Source organism: Chiloscyllium plagiosum, chromosome 13 (genome assembly GCF_004010195.1).
Source record: "Chiloscyllium plagiosum isolate BGI_BamShark_2017 chromosome 13, ASM401019v2, whole genome shotgun sequence".
Lineage (NCBI taxonomy): Eukaryota > Metazoa > Chordata > Chondrichthyes > Orectolobiformes > Hemiscylliidae > Chiloscyllium > Chiloscyllium plagiosum.
This window is the reverse complement of record NC_057722.1, coordinates 45,131,749-45,154,748: the sequence shown is the minus strand read 5'-3', so window position 1 is coordinate 45,154,748 and position 23,000 is coordinate 45,131,749. Positions and strand designations below refer to the sequence as shown.

Genomic DNA, 23,000 nt, shown 5'->3' with positions numbered 1-23,000 from the left:
AATACTCCAAAAATGGCCTAACCAATGTCCTGTACAGCTGCAACATGACCTCCCAATTCCTGTACTCAATACTCTGACCAATAAAGGAAAGCACACCAAACGCATTCTTCACTATCCTATCTACCTGCGACTCCACTTTCAAGGAGCTATGAACCTGCACTCCAAGGTCTCTTTGTTCAGCAACACTCCCGAGGACCTTACTATTAAATGTATAAGTCCAGCTAAGATTTTCTCAATCTGGTCCGAGATCATTTGTTAAGTTTGCCTCATGACAAATCACCGGATCCAAAATGCCCTGAGCCTTGGTTGGGTCCACAACATATGGTTCTGGGAAAATGTCCTGAGTACACTCCATGAATTCTTCCTCATGGCTCCCTCTGCCAATCTAATTTTTGCAATCTATGTGAAGATTAAAGTTGCTCTTGATTTATATACAGCTTGTTTTACATGCCCTCAGTATCTCTTGATTTACTCTCTGTCCTATAAGTACTTGTAGATTACCCCTTCTTCCTCTTGTTACTTCCAGTCACACGAATCGTACTTCTTCCAATACAGGATCATTTATTGCTAATGTACTTTATCCATCGTGTACTAATAAACTTTTCTTCCTTCCTGCCCTTCTGAACGTCACATATCCAAAATACTTAGTTGCCAGCTTTGATCTCCTTGTAACCATACCTGTAATGGCTATATGTTCATCTAAATTAACTTTCAGTTTTGCCTTTATTTCATTAACTTTGTTTCAAGTAACATGTATGTTCAAGTGAAGAACAATTAGAGTTGCCTTTTTATCAATTTTCTCCCATGGACTTTATTTATTGCTCATTTTTTGATTGTATACTGTCCCTGTATGTTCCACACTGGGATATCTTTATTCAAACAGCTGTCTAGAGTGCTGCCTGAACCTTTTGTTGGCAAACCTACATTTCCCCCCTTTTGAGCCCTTCAGTGTCCCCCCGCCAACCCAAATTAGTTTGAAGCCCGTTTTTTGCAACCCTAATTATTTAGTTTGCCAAGGCACTGGTCCCACTCGAAGACCTCCCTTCTATTCCAGTACTAATGCCAGTATTCCGTGAACCAAATCTCATTCCTCACACACTAGTTTTTGAGCCATGCACTTAATTCCTTGAATTTATTTATATATGCCACTTTGCCCATGGCTTGAATAGGAATCAAGAAGTTATTGCTTTGGAGGTTCTGCTTTCTAATTTAGCTCCTAACTGTTCATTTTGTCCTTTCTAAAGATGTGAATGTCACCAGTATTAATTTGGATGGTGACAACTGGACCCATACTCTCCCATGCCAAGTTTGGCATCCCCAAGAGGATATCCTTTGCTCTGGCAACACAGTTTTTGTCTTTTAGAATGATGGCTGCACAGTAGAGAATTTATCCCCCTAATTATATTGGTTGCTATCACTACTATATTCCTATTTCCTCACCCCATTTAAATGGCTCTTGTCTACAGTGGGGCCATGGTCAGTTCCCTCATCCACCACACAGTGTGCAAGAACCTAGTAATTGTTGGAAAATTACAGAGGCCAAGACTCTTCGAAGGTAACCCCATGTCCTGACCTGCCGCTTCGCCTGCAGCTACACCCTCCCTACTCACAAATTTGAATTACCTAGTCTGAGGGATATGACCACTCTCTGGAGCAAAGTGTCCAGGTAAATTTCCCTTCCCTGATGTGGCACAATGTCTGCAGCTCAGACTGCATCTCTTCAGCTTGAATTCAAAGGTCCTCTTTATTTATTTATTAAGGAAGGATACTATTAAGCTAGAGAGGGTTCAGAGGCAATTTACCAGGCTGTTGCCTTGTATGGAAGGTTTGAGTTACAAAGAAAGGATAGGCTGGGACCTTTTCACTTGAGAGTTGGAGGTTGAGAGGTGACCTTATAAAAGTTTATGAAATCGTGAGGAGTAAAGATAGGGTTAATGGTGGGTGTCTTTTCCCGAGGATGGGGGATTTCAAGTAGAGCAAAGAGATTTAAAAAAGACTTGAGGGGCAAATTTTTTACACAGAGTTGCTTGTATTTGGAATGAACTTCCTGAAGAAGTGGTGGGTGTGGGCACAGTTACAACATTTATAAGACACTTAGGTAAGTACAGAGGAACCTCGATTATCTGGCATTCCATTATCTGAATATCGGCTTATCTGGCAAGATTGCAAGGTCCCGATGCACGGCTAAACTATGTTATCTGGCATTCGATTATCCAGAATTTGATTAACCGATTGAAATACTTATCGCTCATGTCCTTCGAATAATCAAGTTTCCTCTGGACATGAATTGGAAAGATTTGGAGGGATATGGGCCAGGATCAGGCAGGTGGGCTCTACTGTTGTTTGGCATTATGTTCAACATGGACTAGTTTCTGAACTGTATGACCTCTGGAGCAACTTGGAGTCCAGCAGCTTCCACATACAGTACATCAACACATCACCAATCCTGCCATCGTTATCATATTGGTTTAAATAATAAATTAATTATTTCAAATTCCCTGCTCTTTACACTTTATTGTAATTACATATTTATTAAAAAAAATCACCAAAATCATTCTTATAGTTAACTAGCTATTGTTTAGTAAATAAAAAAGAACGACACTGGAAGATTTTATTTTTAATTTAAAGACTAGAAATCTTAACCAATCCTACTCATCTTTACATGTACTAGTATCATGTTTTATTTTGTGATGTCACTTTGACACTTGTCTAACTGCAGGTAGGCCACTTGATCCCATACTTGCTAACCTCTCTGACTTGCTCTGATTCTGGAGAATTTACATCTTGTAGTCATTCTTAGTTAAAGCAGCTCTGCCCCTTTGTATCAAATTCCCACTTGAACCAAATTTCCAGTTCACTCGCTTGGCCTTCATCTCACTCAGCTAAAGTCTCTTTCAGAATTGTGCTCCTTACAGACTGTGTAGAGCAACAAATCCCTTTCTTGTGTTATTATATAATGATATGATGTGTTTGTTTGTCATGATGTTTAAGCTGAAAATTTAACTTAATACGCTGGAATGTTACAGGCTCAGTGAATAACATACCAATTAAGGATGCCTCATTTCTGGTAGGTATTTTCCCTTTAGAATAAAGTTAACACCAGGTAAAAGTGTCAATTTTTTTTCAGCTAAGAATTTCCTTCTGCAATGATCAACATAACCTTTGGGAAAAATCCCAACTCTTGTGTTTCCCCTAATACTGACTGCCTAACTTGGTTCCCTAGCCCCCACCAACAACCCTAATGGAATATCCCAGTTCGTTCTTTCCATTTTAAAAACCTCAGTATTCATCGCATATTCATCTACTGTTTCTGTTACCCACAGCAAAACTATACAATATAATAAAATGTCCAAAATATTTTGCAAGCAGATAAGCAGGTTGAATTTGACAATGCCCTACATATTAGGATAAGAGACCAATGTTGATCAAAACAGTACATTTGAAGAAGGGCCTGTGCCCGAAACGTCGAATCTCCTGTTCTCTGGATGCTGCCTGACCTGCTGTGCTGTTCCAGCAATAAAGTTTCAACTTTGATCTCCAGCATCTGCAGACCTCACTTTCTCCTAGTACATTTGAAGGACCATATTAAAGAATTGGAGTGATTATGGGAGGAATTTGCAAGCTCAGAATCTAGATGACTGGAGGCACACAGCAAATTGAGGAAAAAGGAAATTGCAATGGAAAAGAGGGCAGAGATGGAGCAGTGCAGATAATCTCAGGGTTGGTTTAATGGAGGAGATTTCAAAAATTGGGAGGGAAGGAGGGACAAGGCCATGGAGCACAATGGTGGGAATTTTAAATTTCAGGCATTGCAATATTGAGAACCATTTTAGGCTAAGAATTTTTACATCCAATACCATCCATAATGGTATTGGATGTAAAGTTGCTGATGCATACGGAATGTTTTGCTGTCAATCTTGAGATAAGTTGAGTGTGGCGATGGAAGGGACCAGGAAAGATTTTGAATAGTTAAGTTTAGAAACGATAAAAGCATAGCTGGGATATCTCCTGTCTAAAGTGTGGATGATTCTGTGGGTGGAAGCTTTTGGTGATGTCGTGGATATCAGTCCCCACTGCCACACATGTTTTCCTGTTCCTGTGCCATTTCACATAGGAACTTTCTTTCGCGTTTGTGAATTGGCCTTTCCATGCAAATGCAGAAGTTGCAACACCTACACATTCATCTATTCCAACCAATTTTCAGGGCTGCACAACCATGTGTGACACAATGTACTCTTAAGTGATAAATTTTGTTGAACAGTTCTGTTTTTTTCACAAATGTAACCCTGAACAAATATACTTTATCATTTTAACTCCACCTCCAATTCCCAGTTTGTGATAGATATTGCATCTGAAACAAATCTCCAGGACCAATTTGGACTCTTTTTCCAGCTGTCTACGATTGGAGGGGGAATGTGAGATCTATAGCAAAGGTTGTATATTCATGCATATCCATAGGTAATTGCACATAGCCAATGCACCTAACTTGCACAAATTTGGACTGTTGGAGGAAACTACGCATACATGGGCAGAATGTAGATACTCCACACAGACAGTCACCCAAGGTTGGAATCAAACTGAGTTCCTGACGCTGTGAAACAGCAGTACTAACCACTGAGCCACTGTGCTGCCCATGGTCAATGTAATTAGAGTTACTTATCTACCTGCCTGGCAGCCATTAATGATCCATTTGAAGAAGCTTTGATGACACTACCATTGTTGCAAATCCCAGCCCACCATTGCTGCCACCAGCAGTAACTGAAGATGGCTTCCTGTTTTTGGGCTGAGGGTCAGGACCTATCCTTTTGATCATCCCTGCATGGAGCTACAGTATCTTGTCAATGGGGCAGTGAAACAAAGGTCATAACAATGGCATCAGGCCCAATTCTTTGTAGGAATACCACTATGATGGCCTGGCAACTGTATCATACACAATTTTTAATATTCACAATTCCATGAAAAGACTTCCATTTTGAGGCACTGCCGTGGTCTCCTGCCTCCTTCAACAGTGGTCATCTCATGTACTTGGGTTTTTGGCTGTCCATCGCTCTGAGCTCTTTTATTGAGCCTCCTATTTCCATGGTCTGCCCATTGTTACTAATTGGAAATTGCGCCTCCTTTCTGAGTTCTCAAACTGAAATTGATTACCATGTAGGATTATGGTCCAAATAGAAATGTTCAGCACAGCATGTTTCTTCTGGACATCTTGTCATTTTTTCAACCTTTGACAACACGGAACATTATTAATGTAACTATGATTGTATTCAGAAGTTTCAAATTCACAGAGTTTGTTATTTCACCTGTTTAATCTTCTGTCTATTTACATGTAATACACAAGATTTTACTGTTTGTCCCAAAAAATATACCTGTTAAAAAATCGTGGGGTCAAATTTTACACAAGTATATGCTGGTGTATAGAATAACTTCAGAAAGTCACCTTCTGCAAAATAGGTTTACATTTAAGTTAGTGCTTCCCAAATTATTAAATATAAAGGAGGATTATTCATATAAAGTACTGCAGTATAACTTATAATTTTCAATTTTTTTTTAAAGGTTTTGGTACTACGAAAGGACACCTTGTACGCTCAATCTTGTATCCAAAACCAACAGATTTTAAACTTTACAGAGATGCTTATCTCTTCCTGTTCTGCCTTGTTGGTATAGCAGGGGTTGGATTTTTATACACAGTTATCAACAGTGTTTTGAACGGGGTATGTCTTTGCTCTTTTTTCTGAGTTGAACTTCTTAAAGGAAGGGAAAATCATGTGTTTTCCAAATTTAGTTAGCGAGCTTTATATTTAGTTCGATGACTGAAAACGCTATTCATTAAAATATAAGTCCTGCTAGATTAATTATTTTAAAATTAAAGATCAAACCAAAAGCTATATTATTGTAAATTTTAATTTAACATAATGTTAAAATTTTTTCGGCTTTGGTACTATGAAAGGGCAACTTGTATGCTTAATTTTATGTCCAAAACCAACAGATTCTAAATTGTGCATTGATACATATCTCTTTGTACCCTTTATTTTATTGTTTTAATAGAGGCTATTCACCAGAAATAAATGTTGAATGATAATTTAAATCAGACATTTTAAATCTGCAATTAATCGGCACAATGACAAAAAACACTAAGAATCTTGCCCACTCATACCTCTCAAAATTCTATTTTTTCATGATATGCTTCAAAATAATCTCCATTATTTCTTTTCTGTTTCCTTTATATTGCAGGTTGGAGTTGGCACAATCATTATTGAGTCACTTGACATCATCACTATTACTGTTCCACCTGCTCTTCCAGCAGCATTGACTGTTGGTATTGTATTTGCACAACGTCGATTAAAGACATTGGGCATTTCCTGCACCAGTCCTCAGAGAATAAACATCTGTGGACAACTTAATCTGATCTGCTTTGACAAGGTTAGGAACTGTGAAGTTCATACCCTCAATTAATAATATTGACAAAGAGTAGGGAATACATCATTGCAATTTTAAAATAGACATGAGCTATTCCATAGAAAAGTGCTGCACAGAACATCTTGTAGGTAACAAAAATATTTTATTATCTTTAAAAAGCTATCTGTTTGCACTATGTGGGTTGTTTGTTTTAAATTAATTAATCAATGCTAAAAAAATTAATTAAATTCAGAGGTTAGAAATCCAAAACAAGAACATGAAATGCTTAAGTTATGCAAACAGTGGTTCAGTATCTGCAGAGAACAGAGAAATGACTCTTTAAGTATTCTTTAGTATTAAAACATTGGAAGATAAACCAGTATTTCAGTATCAGTCACCTGTTATTCATTTTGCAGCCATTTAACCAATTAATTCTCTGAAATTAAAAATTCACTTGTCCGTATCCTAACTTTGTACCATGTCACATTAACCACATCCCTTGTACTCATTGAATTGCATTGGTTCCTGATTGAACTCATTTTTAAAATTCTTGTGCTTGGTTTCACATTTCACAGGGCCTCCTTTTTCCCTGTCACTATAATATCTTTTAGCCATACAACCTAAGATATCTGTACTTCTCTAAATCAGGCCTCTTCAGCCTCCATGATTTTGATCCTTACCACTAGGGGTTGTACGTTCTGATGCTCCAGCCCTAAAATCAGCAATTTCCTCCCCAAACCACACTCCCTTTCTTTCTTGCTTGCTTTGAGAAACTCCTTAAAACCTACCTACTTGATCAACCCATTCTAATATCATCCTTATGTGACATGTATTCAGTTTTGCTTAACAGCCCGGTGAAGCACTTAGGACATTTTACTGCTTTAAACTTTTTATGTAAGTACAATTGTATCTGTTTCTACAGTTTCCTACTTTTTGAGTTTGACTGAAATGCTAATTTATCTTTCAGTTCTACTGAAATCCGTAAAGATCATAACGTCTTTTCATTGTTGACTCACCTGCTGTGAATTTCCAGCATTTTTCATTCTTATTATTGGAATGATCTTACACTTTCTAAGACAAAATATAAATGCAAGTTCAATATTGAAACTAAGGAATAACCCTTCAGAAGCTTAAGGCATTTATCCACAGAGTCAATAATGGTTAACAATGTTGTTTTGTATAGCATTACAATCCAAGCTGATGTTACCATTGGTCAGATCCCAGGTAAAAATCTGGCTTGATAGCTTTTTAAAAATTTAATGGGAGCATTCACTGAAAAGTAATCATGCAAAGCTGCAGATAACAATAAAAATGGTTAACAATAAAACAGAAGTTTATTACACACAAAATTAAAGATTAAAATAGAACTTGAGGGTTTGGTAGTTCTTTCTTGATTATTCAGAAAACTGAACCTAAACTTTTTTAGCTTCAAATAACTCCAGGGTTCTTGCCAAACACTTCTGTTTGGAATTTTCAAACTAAAGCCTTTACACTGGGGTAATCTATTTCCTAACCATTCTGAACTTATTTTTTCAGAAGATACTATATTCTTACATTTGACCGCAGCAAGTTCTTCTGTTAGCTGACAGCAAACATTTGCTACAGAGGAACCTCGATTATCCAAATATCAATTATCTGAATTTCGGATTATCCGAAGAAGATCTCAAGGTCCCGATAGAAACATTACATCAGAGAGATATTTCCAACACTGAGCGTGCCGTTTGTTGACAATGATTAAAAATGAACTTGGCTTACTGAAATGCTGATATTGATGGTAGCCCAGGCACTGTCTTCAAATGACTGACCGCTCTTGCTCGCTCTGTCTTTCGCGTTCTCTCGCTGTCTCTCTCCTCCAACACTTTCCCTGGAGTTCTACACGGGTGTGTACCCTAAACCTCCCTTCCCCAGATAAGCTCTGCAACATTGTCCTGTACAGGAAAAGGTGGAACTTGTCAAAGCGTTGCAGTAAAAAGTTGTGTGTGTGGTTGTGTTTTTGTGTATGCTATTTTGAGACTCACCCCTCTAAGGCAGCAGCGGTCTTACTATTGGTGTGGGGGGGGAGTTGGGGGGGCGCACGGTATGCTGCTGCCTAGTCTCTTGAACAGAGCGCGGACTTAGCAAATGCTCGCTGTGTCAATCCCATTGAACTGATGGGGGGTGCAGGAGGCTTTAGCAATGCTGCCGGTCCCTTACACAGAAGTGTGTGGCTGCTCAGAAACAAACTCTGATACAGAGAGAGGGAGCTAAGCAGGCAGAGCGAGGAAAGAGGAGACTTCAGAAAACGCAGCCCCAGAGGAGAGGTATTGAATCAATTAACCGAATAAGCAATTATCTGATCGAGATGGTGCTCGCCCATCTCTTTCAGGTAATCAAGGTTCCTCGGTAATCTGTGGGTTATTTCCAAGCAAAAATCACTTTGTGACTCTCAGTTGAGCAAACAAACACCTTTCAATATTAGTATTCTCCAGTTTTAAACCTCTCATAATACAAACAAATTCTCATTACTTCAGGAGTCTCCCTTCTCATAGTCTGACATATACTGCTTTAAATTAATAGCTCACGAAAGATTGTCGCCATGACTTGAAGATGCCGATATTGGACTAGGGTGGACAAAGTTAAACATCACACGATACCAGGTTATAGTCCAACAGGTTTATTTGGAAGCACTAGCTTTCAGAGCGGTGCTCCTTCATCAGGTGGCTGTGGAGGTTAAGATCATGCTCACAGAATTTATAGCCAAAGGAGTCCATGGTCATGGAGATGTGATACAGTAAACAATCTTAAATTAAAACTTTCATCTTTTATAATGGGATATACTGGTTTCTGTTCTTTGATGTGTAAATCCCAGAACTACTTTTAAATAATGTTCTCAAAATAGTTCAGATTTTTAAACAATAGGTGTGAAATCTGTCTGTGTCCCAATGCTAAGTCAAACTGACAAAGCCTCTGTATAGTTTTACAGAGTTTTACATGGATTCATGCAGTTTTTGAGCAAAATAAAATGTAATTCTGCAAAAACAAATTCACCCCATAAGCTTACGTGTGCACATGTAGGAGCACATGTAAGAGATTTAGTGTGCATGTGAATGGTGCATCTGGGTGTGTATGCACGTGATAGAGTGTGTGTGTCTGTGTGTGAGTGCAGTGGGGTATGTGTGAGAGGGTGCGTGTGTCAGTGAGAGTGCAGGGGGTGTATGTATGTGCATATGAGAGTGAGCTTGTGGGAAGTTCTGGGATTTACATATCAAAGAACAGAAACCAGCATATCCCATTATAAAAGATGAAAGTTTTAATCTAAGATTGTTTACCATATCACATCTCCATGACCATGGACTCCTTTGACTACAAATTCTGTGAGTATGACCTTAATCTCCACGGCCACCTGAAGAAGGAGTGGTGTTCCGAAAGCTAGTGCTTCCAAATAAACCTGTTGGACTATAACCTGGTGTTGTGTGCTTTTTGATTCAAGAAAGATTGACCATGATTAAATCCTCTCATATGCATTGACTAAAGCCCACATGTCCTCAGTTCAAAATACAAACTCTAAGATGTGTTATTAATATATATATATTCAAAGTTTGTGAGAAGATTTGTAGCTCGGGTGCTCGTTGCTGTGGTTCTGTTTGCCGAGCTGGAAGTTTTTCTTGCAAACGTTTCGTCCCTTGTCTAGGTGACATCCTCAGTGCTTGGGAGCCTCCTGTGAAGCGCTTCTGTGGTGTTTCCTCCGGCATTTATAATGGCCTGTCCCTGCCGCTTCCGGTTGTCAGTTTCAGCTGTCCGCTGTAGTGGCCGGTATATTGGGTCCAGGTCGATGTGTTTGTTGATGGAGTTTGTGGATGAGTGCCAAGCTTCTAGGAATTCCCTGGCTGTTCTTTGTTTCGCTTGCCCTATAATGGTAGTGTTGTCCCACTCAAATTCATGTTGCTTGTCGTGACAGGGGACGAAACGTTTGCAACAAAAACTTCCAGCTACTGCGGACAGCTGAAACTGACAACCGGAAGCGGCAGGGACAGGCCACTATAAATGCCGGAGGAAACACCACAGAAGCGCTTCACAGGAGGCTCCCAAGCACTGAGGATGTCACCTAGACAGGGGACAAAACGTTTGCAACAAAAACTCCCATCTCGGCGAACAGAACCACAGCAATGATGCACTTTCTATTACAATTCTAATAATTGCATTATAGGTTTTTGTAAAGTTAATTTTAATTTTTATAACATATACTTTCTTGTCTTTAGACTGGAACACTTACTGAAGATGGCCTGGACATTTGGGGCATACAAAGAGTAAAAGATAATAGGTCTGGAGCATCATTATTATATACATAATATTCAGCCTTCTTACAGTACTCAAAATCTTAATCTGATGGCATAGGCACAGGTTATGGAAGTTTTTATTGAGAGTATGAGTGATGTTAATATTTCAAGTCTTTCGCTTGTCAGTCAAAGTTTGGATGCTAAAGTTGTAAACATAAAGTTGCCATAGTCTTATTTGACTGTAGGGCTGCTGTCTTGTTAGAGAGAAAGAGAAAAACGGCTGGTGGTGATTTAAGCTGAGCGTCACCACACCTCATGTGGGGGGTGAGGTTGAGAAGAAGAGTCCTTCATTGCGATTTCACTGGTGTGGGAATTGAATCTGCATTGTTGGCATCACTCTGCATCACAAATCAGACATCCTGCCAACTGAGCTAGTTGTACACAGCATTCTCAGAAATTAAGTTTGTTTCGGCAATTTCATTCTCTCAGCATCCCTAAATGTTTGAAATTATTGTAACTTAGTTTGATCATTGGATCATTAGATAGGAGTTTTATCAGTTTAGAACTAAGGATAAGATTGCTTCTTAAAAGGCATCAGAAATTGGTGTTAAATATTAGTGACATTTTTATAATTAATCGAGATGGATAAATTGAGACTGAGGAGATTAATTCAATACCTATTAAGGTTTAGTGTTTTAATGGTACTGTAGCAATAGCAATCCTTAAATAAATTTACTATCAAATACAATCATTGTCAAGAACAATTACTTTCACTCTAAACAATTTTGTAATTTTTTTTATCGGATTATGGAAATTTGCATTCACTTTATTTGAAAAATCTTCCATATTGATGCATTTCAAAAATAGTGAGAGATTTGAAGCATGTTTTGTTCTAATTTTAGCTTTTTGCCATCTGAACAAAGTGTTTGTAAGGAAAGCTTGGTGAAGTCACACTTTATGGCTTGCATGGCAACATGCCACACACTTACTAAAATTGATGGAAAGTTATCTGGTGATCCATTGGATTTAAAAATGTTTGAAGAGACTGGCTGGGTGAGTTTTATTTATTCAATAACTAAGTATATATTTTAGACTGCAATCTTTTTCATGTGGCTTATTAGCAAATTGAATCAATTAAAATATATCGAACAGTAATAAGTGCTTGTTGCCAAATTTTGCTCACAAGCCTGGTATTTTACCAAGAAATATTGACAAAGTTATTTTGGCATTTTAATTAGCTGTGCTTTGTAGTATTCAAAACATATTGTTGATATTCAGTAGGATGACAAAGTGAGTTGGTTTAATCACATTGACCTTGAGTTTACTATTAAAGTAATGATGAGATGATCAGCATTCCCATTCAGAGTGCATCAAACAACCATAGAAGGACAATAATCCAAAAGTTGCTGTCCAAGTTATATCATTCCTCTGTATATTGTGGAGAGACTTGGCATTCAGATACATGATGAGGCGCGAAGTTGCAGTAGTTGTCAACTAGCCACTCACTAAATGTGCTAGAAGAAGTTGGGTTAAGTCCATCATGTATAAGTAAATTTTTTGGTAAGGTGAGATAATTGTTGCTAAACAATCCCTGGCATTGAATATTTATTTTTAAGTTTTTTAAAGTATTTTTAAGAAACCACCTCCTTTCAGATTTCAGTGATTTGTTCAGGATTTTTAAAAATATGCTTTCCCTTTACTTTTAAATTTTTTTGTTTATCCCTCATTTCTTCCTTTGGATTTCTAAACTTAATTTGTCATTAAATTAGATATTATAACTTGTGCTTGCTGGCTTAAATTCTGCATTCCCTCAGTAATTCTGATCAGTTAAGGAAACAAAATATAGTTTGCCTTATTCACACACATCCTAGAACTTTTGTGGAAGACACAGCACTGTTTTAAATCTCTAATTACTGCAAGTTAGTGTGAATGCCCACAGATGATGTAACTAAAATAAATGGCTGGAAAAATTTGTTCACCACTGTCTTCAAATTTAAGTCAGTGTTCAGTTTGGCATCAGAAGTATATGGGCTTTTTGTAGCAGTAATATTGACAAGATGTCATAAGCGTAATACTGTTTGTTATGTTATTTATTAAAGGTTCTTGAGGAAGCAACTGAGGAAGAAACTGCTTTACATAATCCAATCATGCCCACTGTAGTTCGGCCTACGAAACAACTCTTCCTTGCAAATGAGGCAGTGATAGATCATGACATGGTACCTTTTTTTTAAAAAAGGCTTTAAATTTTTAAAATTACTTTTAACTATAACTGGCAGGATAGTCAATGTTTGTCTTTCCTAATCTTATAAACTCTAACCATATCATAATGTTTACTTTTGTTCAGTTTTCAGAATAATTGTAAAAGACTACAGAGAATATTAACATAGAAATTGTTATCCAAAGCGCATTTCTTGTGTGCTAAGTGACCTTTTAGGCCCTCAATTGGCAGGCAGAAGCACATACTTATTGAGGTGGAATCTGTAGGGCACTATTATTGATAAAATACAAAGAAAAACATGCAGTAATTTGTATACACTTTGTATATGCAGTTAAGACCATAAGGCATAGGAGCAGAAATTAGGCCATTCAGCCATCAAGTCTGCTGTGCCATTCAGTCATGTCTGATAAGTTTCTCAACCCCATTCTCCTACTTTCTCTCCTACTTGATCCCCTTGATACTCAAGAGCCTATCCATTGCTGTCTTGAATATACTCCACAGCCTTCGTGGTAGTGAATTCCATAGATTCACCACTCTCTGGCTGAAGAAGTTTCTCCTTATCTGTGTTCTAAAAGGTCTTCCCTTTATTCTAAGGTTGTGCCCTCTGGTCCCAGTCTCTCCTACCAACGAAACATCTTCCCAACATCCACTCTGTCCAGGCCATTCAGTACTCTGAGCATTTCAATTAGAATCCCCTTCTCATCCTTCTAAACTTTAATGAGTATAGTCCCAGAGTCCTCAGACATTCCTTATATGTTAAGCTTTTCATTTCTGGGACCATCCTCGTGAACCTCCTCTGAACTCACTCCAGGGCCAGGACATCCTTCCTGAGATATGGGCCTAAAACTGTGCACAATACTCTAAATGTGGTCTGACCAGAGACTAGGAGAAAGTGAGGACTGTAGATGCTGGAGATCAGAGTTGAGAGTGTGGTGCTGGAAAATGTCTACCTCTGCCTCCAGACCCACTTTTTCAATCAAGACTCCCGCCCATCCACTGAGGACCCTTTCTCTTGTCTCCAAAACACCCCATCCATCTGGACACCTAGTACTGGACTGTTACCCGCCCTTGACCTCTTCATTTCTAACTGCCGCCGTGACATTGACTGCCTCAACCTTTCCACCCGCATCACCCACTCCAACCTCCAGCCCTCACAACGAGCAGCCCTCCAGTCCCTCCGCTCCAACCCCAACATCACCATTAAACCCAGAAGGTGAGGGGGGGTGGGGGGTAGTTTGGCACGCTGACCTCTACACCACAGAAGCCAGGCACCAACTCGCAGACTCCTCCTCCTACTGCTCCCTTGACCATGACTTCACCTCCCATCATCAAACCATCATCTCCCAAACCATCCACAACCTCATTACCTCTGGGGTTCTCCAATCCACAGTCTCCGACCTTATTGTCCACGAACCCCACACTGGCCAATTCTACCTCCTACGGAAGATCCACAAACCTGACTTCCCCGCTCGACTCATTGTCTCAGCCTGTTCCTCTCCCACTGAGCTCATTTCTGCATACCTTGACGCTGTCCTGTTCCCCTTTAGTCCAGGAACTCACACCGATGTTCGGGACACCACCCATGCCCTTCACCTACTCCAAGACTTGTGTTTCCCCGGCCCCCTATGCCTTATCTTCATCTGGACATCCAGTCCCTGTACATGTCTATCTGCCATGACGAAGGCCTCCAAGCCCTCCGTTTCTTCCTCTCACACTGTCCCAACCAGTACCCTTCCACTGACACCGTCATCTGTCTGGCTGAACTGGTCCTCATGCTTAACAACTTCTCCCAATCCTCCCACTTCCTCCAAACCAAAGGGTAGCCATGGGCACCTCATGGGCCCAGCTATGCCTACCTCTTTGTAAGGTACGTGGAACAATCCATCTTCTGCAGCTACACTGGCACCAGCCCCCACCTTTCCTCCGCTACATTGATGACTATATCGGGGCCATTTTGTGCTCCCTCATTGAGGTTGAACAGTTCATCAACTTCACTAACACCTTGCGACCGAACTCCAATTCATCTGGACTACCTTAGACACCTCTCTCCACTTCCTGGACCTCTCCATCTCTGGCAACTGACTAACCATGGACATCTACTACAAACCCACCGACTCCCACAGCTACCTGGACTATACCTCCTCCCACTCTGCCTCCTGTAAAAACATCATCCCTTATACTTAATTCCTCCGCCTTTGCCGCATCTTTTCCAGGATGATCAATTCCACCTTAGAAAATCCTAGATGGCCTTCTTCTTCAATGATTGCAATTTCCCCTCTCACGTGGTCAACGATGTCCTCCAGCACACCTTTTTCACTTCCTGCACCTCTGCCCTTGAATCCCACCCCTCCCAAATCAACAAGGACCGAACCCCCGGTCCTCACTTTCCACCCACCAACCTCCATATACATTGCATCATTCTCTGCTACTTCCGCTACCTACAAACAGAACCCACGACTATGGATATATTTCCCTCCCCACCCCTATCAGCATTCCATAGAGACCATTCCTTCCACCACTCCCTCGTCAGATCCACACCATCTACCTGACAAAACTCCACTTACAGCACCTTCCCCTGCCAGCGCAGGAAGTTCAAAACCTGCACGCCCCCCCCACCCACCTCCGACCAAGGCCCCAAAGGAAATTTACCTGCACCTCCACCAATGTCATCTACTGTGTCCGTTGCACCCGATGTGGTCTCTTCTCCATCAGGGAGAGTGAACGCCAACTTGTGGATCGTTTCAGAAAACACCTCTGGGACACCCGCACCAACCAACCCCACTGTCCCGTGACTGAACACTTCAACACCCCCTCCCACTCCACCAAGGACATGCAGGTCCTGGACCACCTCCATTGACAAACCTTAACCACCCGACATCTGGAGGAAGAATGCCTCATCTTCCGCCTTGGGACCTTGCAATCACATGGGATTAATGTGAGTTTCACCAGTTTCCTCACTTCCCCTCCCCCCACATTATCCCAGTCCCAAGACTCAAACTTGGCACTGCTCTCTTGACTTCTCCATCACCTTTCCCATCTATTTGCTCCACCCTCCTCTCTGACCTATCACCTTCTCCCCCCACCTTCATCTACCTACCACATTCTCAGCTACCACCCCCTCGCATTTATATCTCAGCCCCCTGGCCCACAAGCCTCCTTTCTGATGAAGGGTTTATGCCTGAAATGTCGATTCTCCTGCTCCTTGGGATGCTGCCTGACTGGCTGTGCTTTTCCAGCACCACACTCTCGACTCAGACTAGAGCCTCAGAAGTACATCCCTGTTCTTATATTCAAATCATCTTAAAATAAATCCAACATTGCATTTGCCTTCCTAACTACTGACTCAACCTGCAAGTTTACCTTGAGAGAATCCTGGACTAGAGATCCTGAGTGTCTTTGCACTTCAGACTTCTGGATTTTCTCCCCATTTAGAAAATAGTCTGCACTTTTATTACTCTTACCAAAATGAATGACCTCACACTTTCCCAGCTTGTGCTCCATCTGTCACTTCTTTGCCCAATCTCCTAACCTGTCAAAATCTGCTGTGGTTCTGTTCGCCAAGCTGGAAGTTTTTGTTGCAAACGTTTCGTCCCCTGTCTACGTGACATCCTCAGTGCTTGGGAGCCTCCTGTGAAGCGCTTCTGTGGTGTTTCCTCCGGCATTCATAATGGCCTGTCTCTGCCGCTTCCGGTTGTCAGTTTCAGCTGTCCGCTGTAGTGGCCGGTATATTGGGTCCAGGTCGATGTGTTTGTTGATGGAGTTTGTGGATGAGTGCCATGCTTCTAGGAATTCCCTGGCTGTTCTTTGTTTCGTTTGCCCTATAATGGTAGTTTTGTCCCAGTCAAATTCATGTTGCTTATCGTCTGCGTGTGTGGCTACTAGGGATAGCTGGTCGTGTCATTTCGTGGCTAGTTTCGTGACACGACCAGCTATCCCGAGTAGCCACACACGCAGACGACAAGCAACATGAATTTGACTGGGACAACACTACCATTATAGGGCAAGCGAAACAAAGAACAGCCAGGGAATTCCTAGAAGCATGGCACTCATCCACAAACTCCATCAACAAACACATCGACCTGGACCCAATATACCGGCCACTACAGCGGACAGCTGAAACTGACAACCGGAAGCGGCAGGGACAGGCCACTATAAATGCCGGAGGAAACACCACAGAATCGCTTCACAGGAGGCTCCCAAGCACTGAGGATGTCACCTAGACAGGGGACGAAACGTTTGCAAGAAAAACTTCCAGCTCGGCGAACAGAACCACAGCAACGAGCACCCGAGCTACAAATCTTCTCACAAACTTTGAACTGTCAAAATCCTTCTGCAGCCTCCCCACATCCTCAATACTATCTATCTTTGTATCATCTGCAAACTCAGCCAGAATGCCCTCAGTTCCTTCATCTAGATCATTAATGTATAAAGTGAAAAGTTGTGGTCCCAACATTGACCCTTGCAGAACACCACTTGTCATCAGCTGCCATTCTGAGAAAGACCCTTTTGTCACCACTCTCTGCTTTCTGCTAGACAACCAATCTTCCATCCATGCTAGCACCCTGCCTCTAACACCATGTGCCCTTATCTTACTCAGCAGCCTCCTGCGCGGAACCTTGTCAAAGGCCTTCTTGAAGTCCAGGTAGATAACATCCATTGGCTGTCTTTGGTCTAATCTGTTCGTTAAGAAACTACAACAGCTCAATATAGTGAAGAACAGAGCCATTATTTCTGTTTGCATTTCAAATCATTTCCATTGTTACTGGAAGTATGTTTTATAGTAAAACCACTAAATAAAGCTTTCTACATTGTTCTGAACTTGTGATTCTGAGCTGAGCTATAAATTACATATCCAGTCTACAACAAGACCAATATTAACCTTTTCCACCTGGAACAGCCCTTCTACCACACAGCTCCTCCTCCCTGATTGTCACTTCTTTCATCAGTTATTGTTATGATCTCCTTGTAGATTTTTCATTCATCGTTTTTCAGAAGCTCTAAATTGCCCAAAACGTAAGCATGTTATCTATCACAAACTCTGCTACATGTATGGCATGTATGAAACCCCAATTGTCTATCTCTCCTGATTGCCTTCATCTGGACTAGCTTTTGAAACCAGTTCTAAAAATCCTTGCACTTGTCCTTAAAGCATTTTGTCATCTCACTGCATCTCTGAAATCTTTTATGTTGTTTCTCCAGACTGCTTTCTCTGTGATATGAATATCAATGCCATTTCTCACCCTTTCTCTCTTGTCCCACCTTCCATTGTTTTACCTCTCAGTCTTATCTCTTAATGCTCTCTGAGCATCCTTCCTGCATTGACCCTGTCTAGTACTGTCAGAATTTATAGTTTCTACGAGAATCTCCTAATTTATTTAAATTCCATTGAATATAGTCTTAACTCATCCTGTCTCTCTTCATACGTCAGTCCTGCCATCCCACAACTCAGATTGGTAAACTTTCGTTGCACTTCCTCTGTAACCAGAATCTCCTTTATATAGCAGGTGAATAAAACGGCATACAATACTCCAGGTGTATTCTCACCATGCAATGTACAATTGCAGCAAGACATTCCGGCCCCTTTAATCCTTTCATTATGAAGACTGACATATGATTTATTACCTTCACTGCCTGCTTAGTTACTTTCAGAGACTGGTAGAAGGACATTCAAGTCTTGTTGCACCTTCCCCCTTTTCCAATCCATTGCCATTCAGATGATAATCTTTCTTCCTGTTTTTACTATCAAAGTAGATAACAACATAACATCATACTTTATCTGCCATGTACTTGCTGCTCACTCAACTTCAAATCGCACTGGAGCATTCCTGTGTCCTCAGAATTTACCCTTCACCAACTTTGCAAGTTTGGAGATATTACATTAAATTCTCTTGTCTAAATCATAATATTTATTTTGAGTAGCTGTGAATAATGCTGATCCTCGTGGTACCTCACTAATCGCTGCCTACCATTCGGAAAAATTACCCATTTATTCCTACTGTTTGTTTTCTGCCTGCCAACCAGTTCTCTATCCATGTCTGTACACTACCCCAATCTGGTGCATTTTAATTTTACATATTAATCTTTTAGCCACTGGCTCCCATATGTTAATTCCATTAATTCATCCTCAAAAGTTTCCATAATATTAGTCAAGCATGATTTCACTTCCCTAAATCCATAATAACTCTGTCCATTCCAGTTGTTGTTTTCTAAATGCTTTGCTATTGAATTTTTCATAATAGACTTTAGAATTTTCCCCACTAATTGCCCTTGTTAACCATGGTCAGTCACCTTTCCCATTTTATTAAATTGAAACAGTTTTTCTATTTAATTTGTAATTATTAATTGTAACATGTAGAATAGATCTTAAGTGAGAAGTACAGTACACAAAACATTTTGCAGTGTTGAAATGTCGGTCCTAACATACACAGCAGCTTGCATAGGAGTTTAGAAAGCATACTCTTAATGTTATTAGTGTATAGTGTAGTTAAATGGAAAATTAAAATATAATGTATTTAATATTCTGTTTTTTTAAATAGGAAATGTATGACCTCCCTGTAAGTACAAATTTTGGAAAGATTTCAGATCTATTTTATTCAGTAACAGTTGCCATGTTGAGTATTAACTCATGTAATTTCTGTCCAGGCATCATATGAAATAGGTATTGTAAGGCAATTTCCATTTTCTTCTGCTCTACAACGAATGAGTGTCATAGTCAGAGTGTTGGGTGAAAAACACATGGATGCTTACTTAAAAGGTGCACCTGAGATGGTTGTTAAGTTATGCAAGGCAGAGACAGGTAAAGTAATACGTGCAATTTACTATTTCTCTTTAATGAATAATGCTGTATATTGTACATGGTACTAAATTGAAATATGTTTTAGTAGAATGCTTTCCTGACATTTGTAAGAATACTGTTCAAACCTGTTCCTGTCAAATTCCACTTCTCCTTATCAAATGGGAAATATGAACAGAATTTATTTTAAATGGTTGACATCTCTTTAAGATAGAATCCATACATGAAGAAAGAGACCATTTGGCCCATTGAGTCTGCACCAACCCTCCAAAGAGTATCCCACCCAGACCTGCCCCCCTACTTTATCCCCGTAACCCTGCTTTCACCATGGCTGATCCACCTAGCCTGCACATTCCTGGACACTACGGGCAATTTAGTCTGGCCAATCCACCTAACCTACAAGTTTTTGGAAGGTGAGAGGGAACTGGAGCAGAAACTCTGGCAGAAACACATGCAGACACAGGGAGATTGTGCAAACTCCATGCAGAGAGTCACCTAAGGCTGGAATTAAACCCAGGTCCCTTGCATTGTGAGACAGTCATGCTAACCACTGAACCACCATGCTGCCAGCAGAGGAAGGAAATTAATGAGTATATCAAGGCCTTTATATTACATCATGCTTATAATTTGTTTGTTCTTCTTGTTATTTGATGTTCATACAATGGTTTTTCTGTTGGGTTTTTTTCCAGTTCCTCCAGGTTTTTCTGATGTATTGAAGAATTATACAAAACAAGGCCTCCGAGTCATAGCACTTGCACACAGGAAATTAGGGTCTAAACTAACTTGGCACAAAGTGCAGAATGTCAGCAGGTAATAGTGCTAATTTTCTGATTATTTGCACTTCAAATTGAGATTGGCATGTGAGTGTGATTAGGAGGAGAGGCATATGCACACAATGAACCCCAGTGAGATTTTAGTGTTGGAGCATAATTTACATATTTTGATTTGAATTCCTACCTGAAACTTGCAGGAATGATAGATGTGGGCAAATATTTGGGTGGAAGGAGGCTGTCACAGGGTCCCACAGGCACGGACAATCAGAAATATGTTCAAAATAATGGAATAAAAAAATTAATCTGAACTTGGTTTTGAACAAAACACTAAACCTGTGTGAAGTGTTATCAGTGTGATTGAGCTATTCTCTATTTCCTTGAGTCTTTCTTCATGAATACCTGAAGAGGCCACGAGGTCATCATGAATGTCTCACCTTCTCAATCTCATCCCTCTCCTCAGGCATTGTGACCTCGGGTTAAACTCACCACCATTTGTCTCTATAGCAACCCTATTGTGACTAAGGTGACTTTAGAGTTAACTTCATGATCTGAAAGTGGCGTGACAAAGCATTCACCAAATTATGCCATGTCATAATTTTGTTATTTTGCTCTAAGAAGCAAAGGACTTCGAAGAAAATTTAATTTTTAAAAAATCATTATCTTTGACTTTGCCAATATATTCCAGTTGCCTCAAAACCTTTTCGCATTTTATATTTCTCACTCAAGATTTTTATGATAATCAGGATTCTAAGACCAGAAGAATTAAAGAGGGACACAAGTTTAAACAAAAACTATGCTACAGTCTTGTGGACTAATTGTAGAAAGGAGTGGTATCTTTCCCATATCTCTTGTCTTTCTTCTCTACCTCCGAGTTCAAATTGGATTTCTATCGAAACCACGTGCATTATATTTTAGAAATAATTGCAACATTTCTCAGACATTATGGCACAAAAAGTCACAACATTTCAGATTATTTCCAGTGTATGTGAACTTTTTAACTTGTTTCTCAATCCAGTGTTTGTAAACAGCACCTTTTTTTTTAGCAATGACTTAAATCGAATTTAAGTTATGCTCTTTGGAATCTCCCTGCAAATACAATCTGATTTCTACTGAGAAATTCTTTAACTTCTTTGGGAGAAAGGGATTTGAGCAAGCTTAAAATAGCATTGCCAGCCCTTTCTCCCTCTGTCCTTACTCTTTCTTGGGTCTATTTGCATGCCAGTCCACCTTGCTCGACTGGAGAGGTGAAGCAGGGGGATAAGCATTTTCGACTACGCTCCAAATCAGCTGGAATCATGGAAGGAATTGCTTCCTCTCTCAGCCCCAAGGAATTCCAAGGTCACTTGCCTTGTTTCTCAAGAAAGTAATTTCAGCTGGTGACCTGTTTTCAGATTTCTGCCTGGTGGGGTTGGTTCAAGTTTAGCTAAATTTGGGAAGAATTCTGTTTCACGTTGTGAGTTTTTACTTGCTTTGGCATTGAAAACAGGAGGCGAAGATAACTTCTTTTTTCTCGCCTCATACGTTTTAGTTGTCAGAATTCTTTATCCTGTCTCTCAACCACAGCTGTACACTCTTGGAGCTGCATTATGCTTTGGACATAGTATAAAGTCCATACTGAAGCACAGCAGTTTACCCACTCCAGAGATTTTCCAACATATTTCTCTGTTGGACTGCCTATCGAGCATACTCTCAATTTATTGCACACTGGGTACCTTCCACCCAAGGAATTTTAAATATTTCACTAAATTCTTTATCAGTTGCAATGTATATTTGGATGATTTGGTGACTTGGATCCTGTCTAAAATTTACTTTGGATTTGGAGCCCTGTATTCTGAGCTGAATTGCAGAAACCTATCAAGATTTCTGGTGAACCTCTTGTGGCCCCTGGGCAGATGTCATCGATAATGGTTGGGGGGGTAGCCAGAGTCAAGTAGTGTTAGTTACTGCTGAAAATGTGTTTCTGGAAAAGCCAGCAGATCAGGCAGCATCCAAGGAGCAGGAGAATCAACATTTCGGGCATGAGCCCTTCTTCAGGAATGAGGAAAGTGTGTCCAGCAGGCTAAGATAGAACATAGAACATAGAAGAATACAGCGCAGTACAGGCCCTTCGGGCCGATCCAAGCCCACCTAACCTACACTAGCCCACTATCCTCCATATGCCTATCCAATGCCCGCTTAAATGCCCATAATGAGGGAGAGTCCACCACTGCTACTGGCAGGGCATTCCATGAACTCACGACTCGCTGAGTAAAGAACCTACCCCGAACATCTGTCCTATACCTACCACCCCTTAATTTAAAGCTATGCCCCCTTGTAATAGCTGACTCCATACGAGGAAAAAGATTCTCACTGTCGACCCTATCTAAACCCCTAATCATCTTGTACACCTCTATCAAGTCACCCCTAAACCTTCTTTTCTCCAATGAAAACAACCCCAAGTGCCTCAGCCTTTCCTAATACGATCTTTCTACCATACCAGGCAACATCCTGGTAAACCTCCTCTGCACCCATTCCAGTGCCTCCACATCCTTCCTATAGTATGACGACCAAAACTGCACACAATA

The 23,000-nt window shown here is 40.3% G+C and overlaps 1 protein-coding gene across 6 annotated transcripts in view; it reads left to right on the top strand.

Annotated features, from left to right (window-relative positions):
* LOC122555960 (polyamine-transporting ATPase 13A3-like) overlaps positions 1–23,000 on the top strand; it is a 189,421-nt gene that overhangs the window by 90,404 nt on the left and 76,017 nt on the right. For all 6 annotated transcript variants that reach the window (XM_043702270.1, XM_043702271.1, XM_043702273.1 and 3 more), the window contains 8 exons: positions 5,554–5,711; positions 6,232–6,420; positions 10,635–10,696; positions 11,555–11,705; positions 12,752–12,868; positions 19,407–19,424; positions 19,513–19,666; positions 20,353–20,473. In XM_043702270.1, the coding sequence (XP_043558205.1) occupies positions 5,554–5,711; positions 6,232–6,420; positions 10,635–10,696; positions 11,555–11,705; positions 12,752–12,868; positions 19,407–19,424; positions 19,513–19,666; positions 20,353–20,473 (970 nt within the window). The remainder of the gene's footprint in view (positions 1–5,553; positions 5,712–6,231; positions 6,421–10,634; positions 10,697–11,554; positions 11,706–12,751; positions 12,869–19,406; positions 19,425–19,512; positions 19,667–20,352; positions 20,474–23,000) is intronic.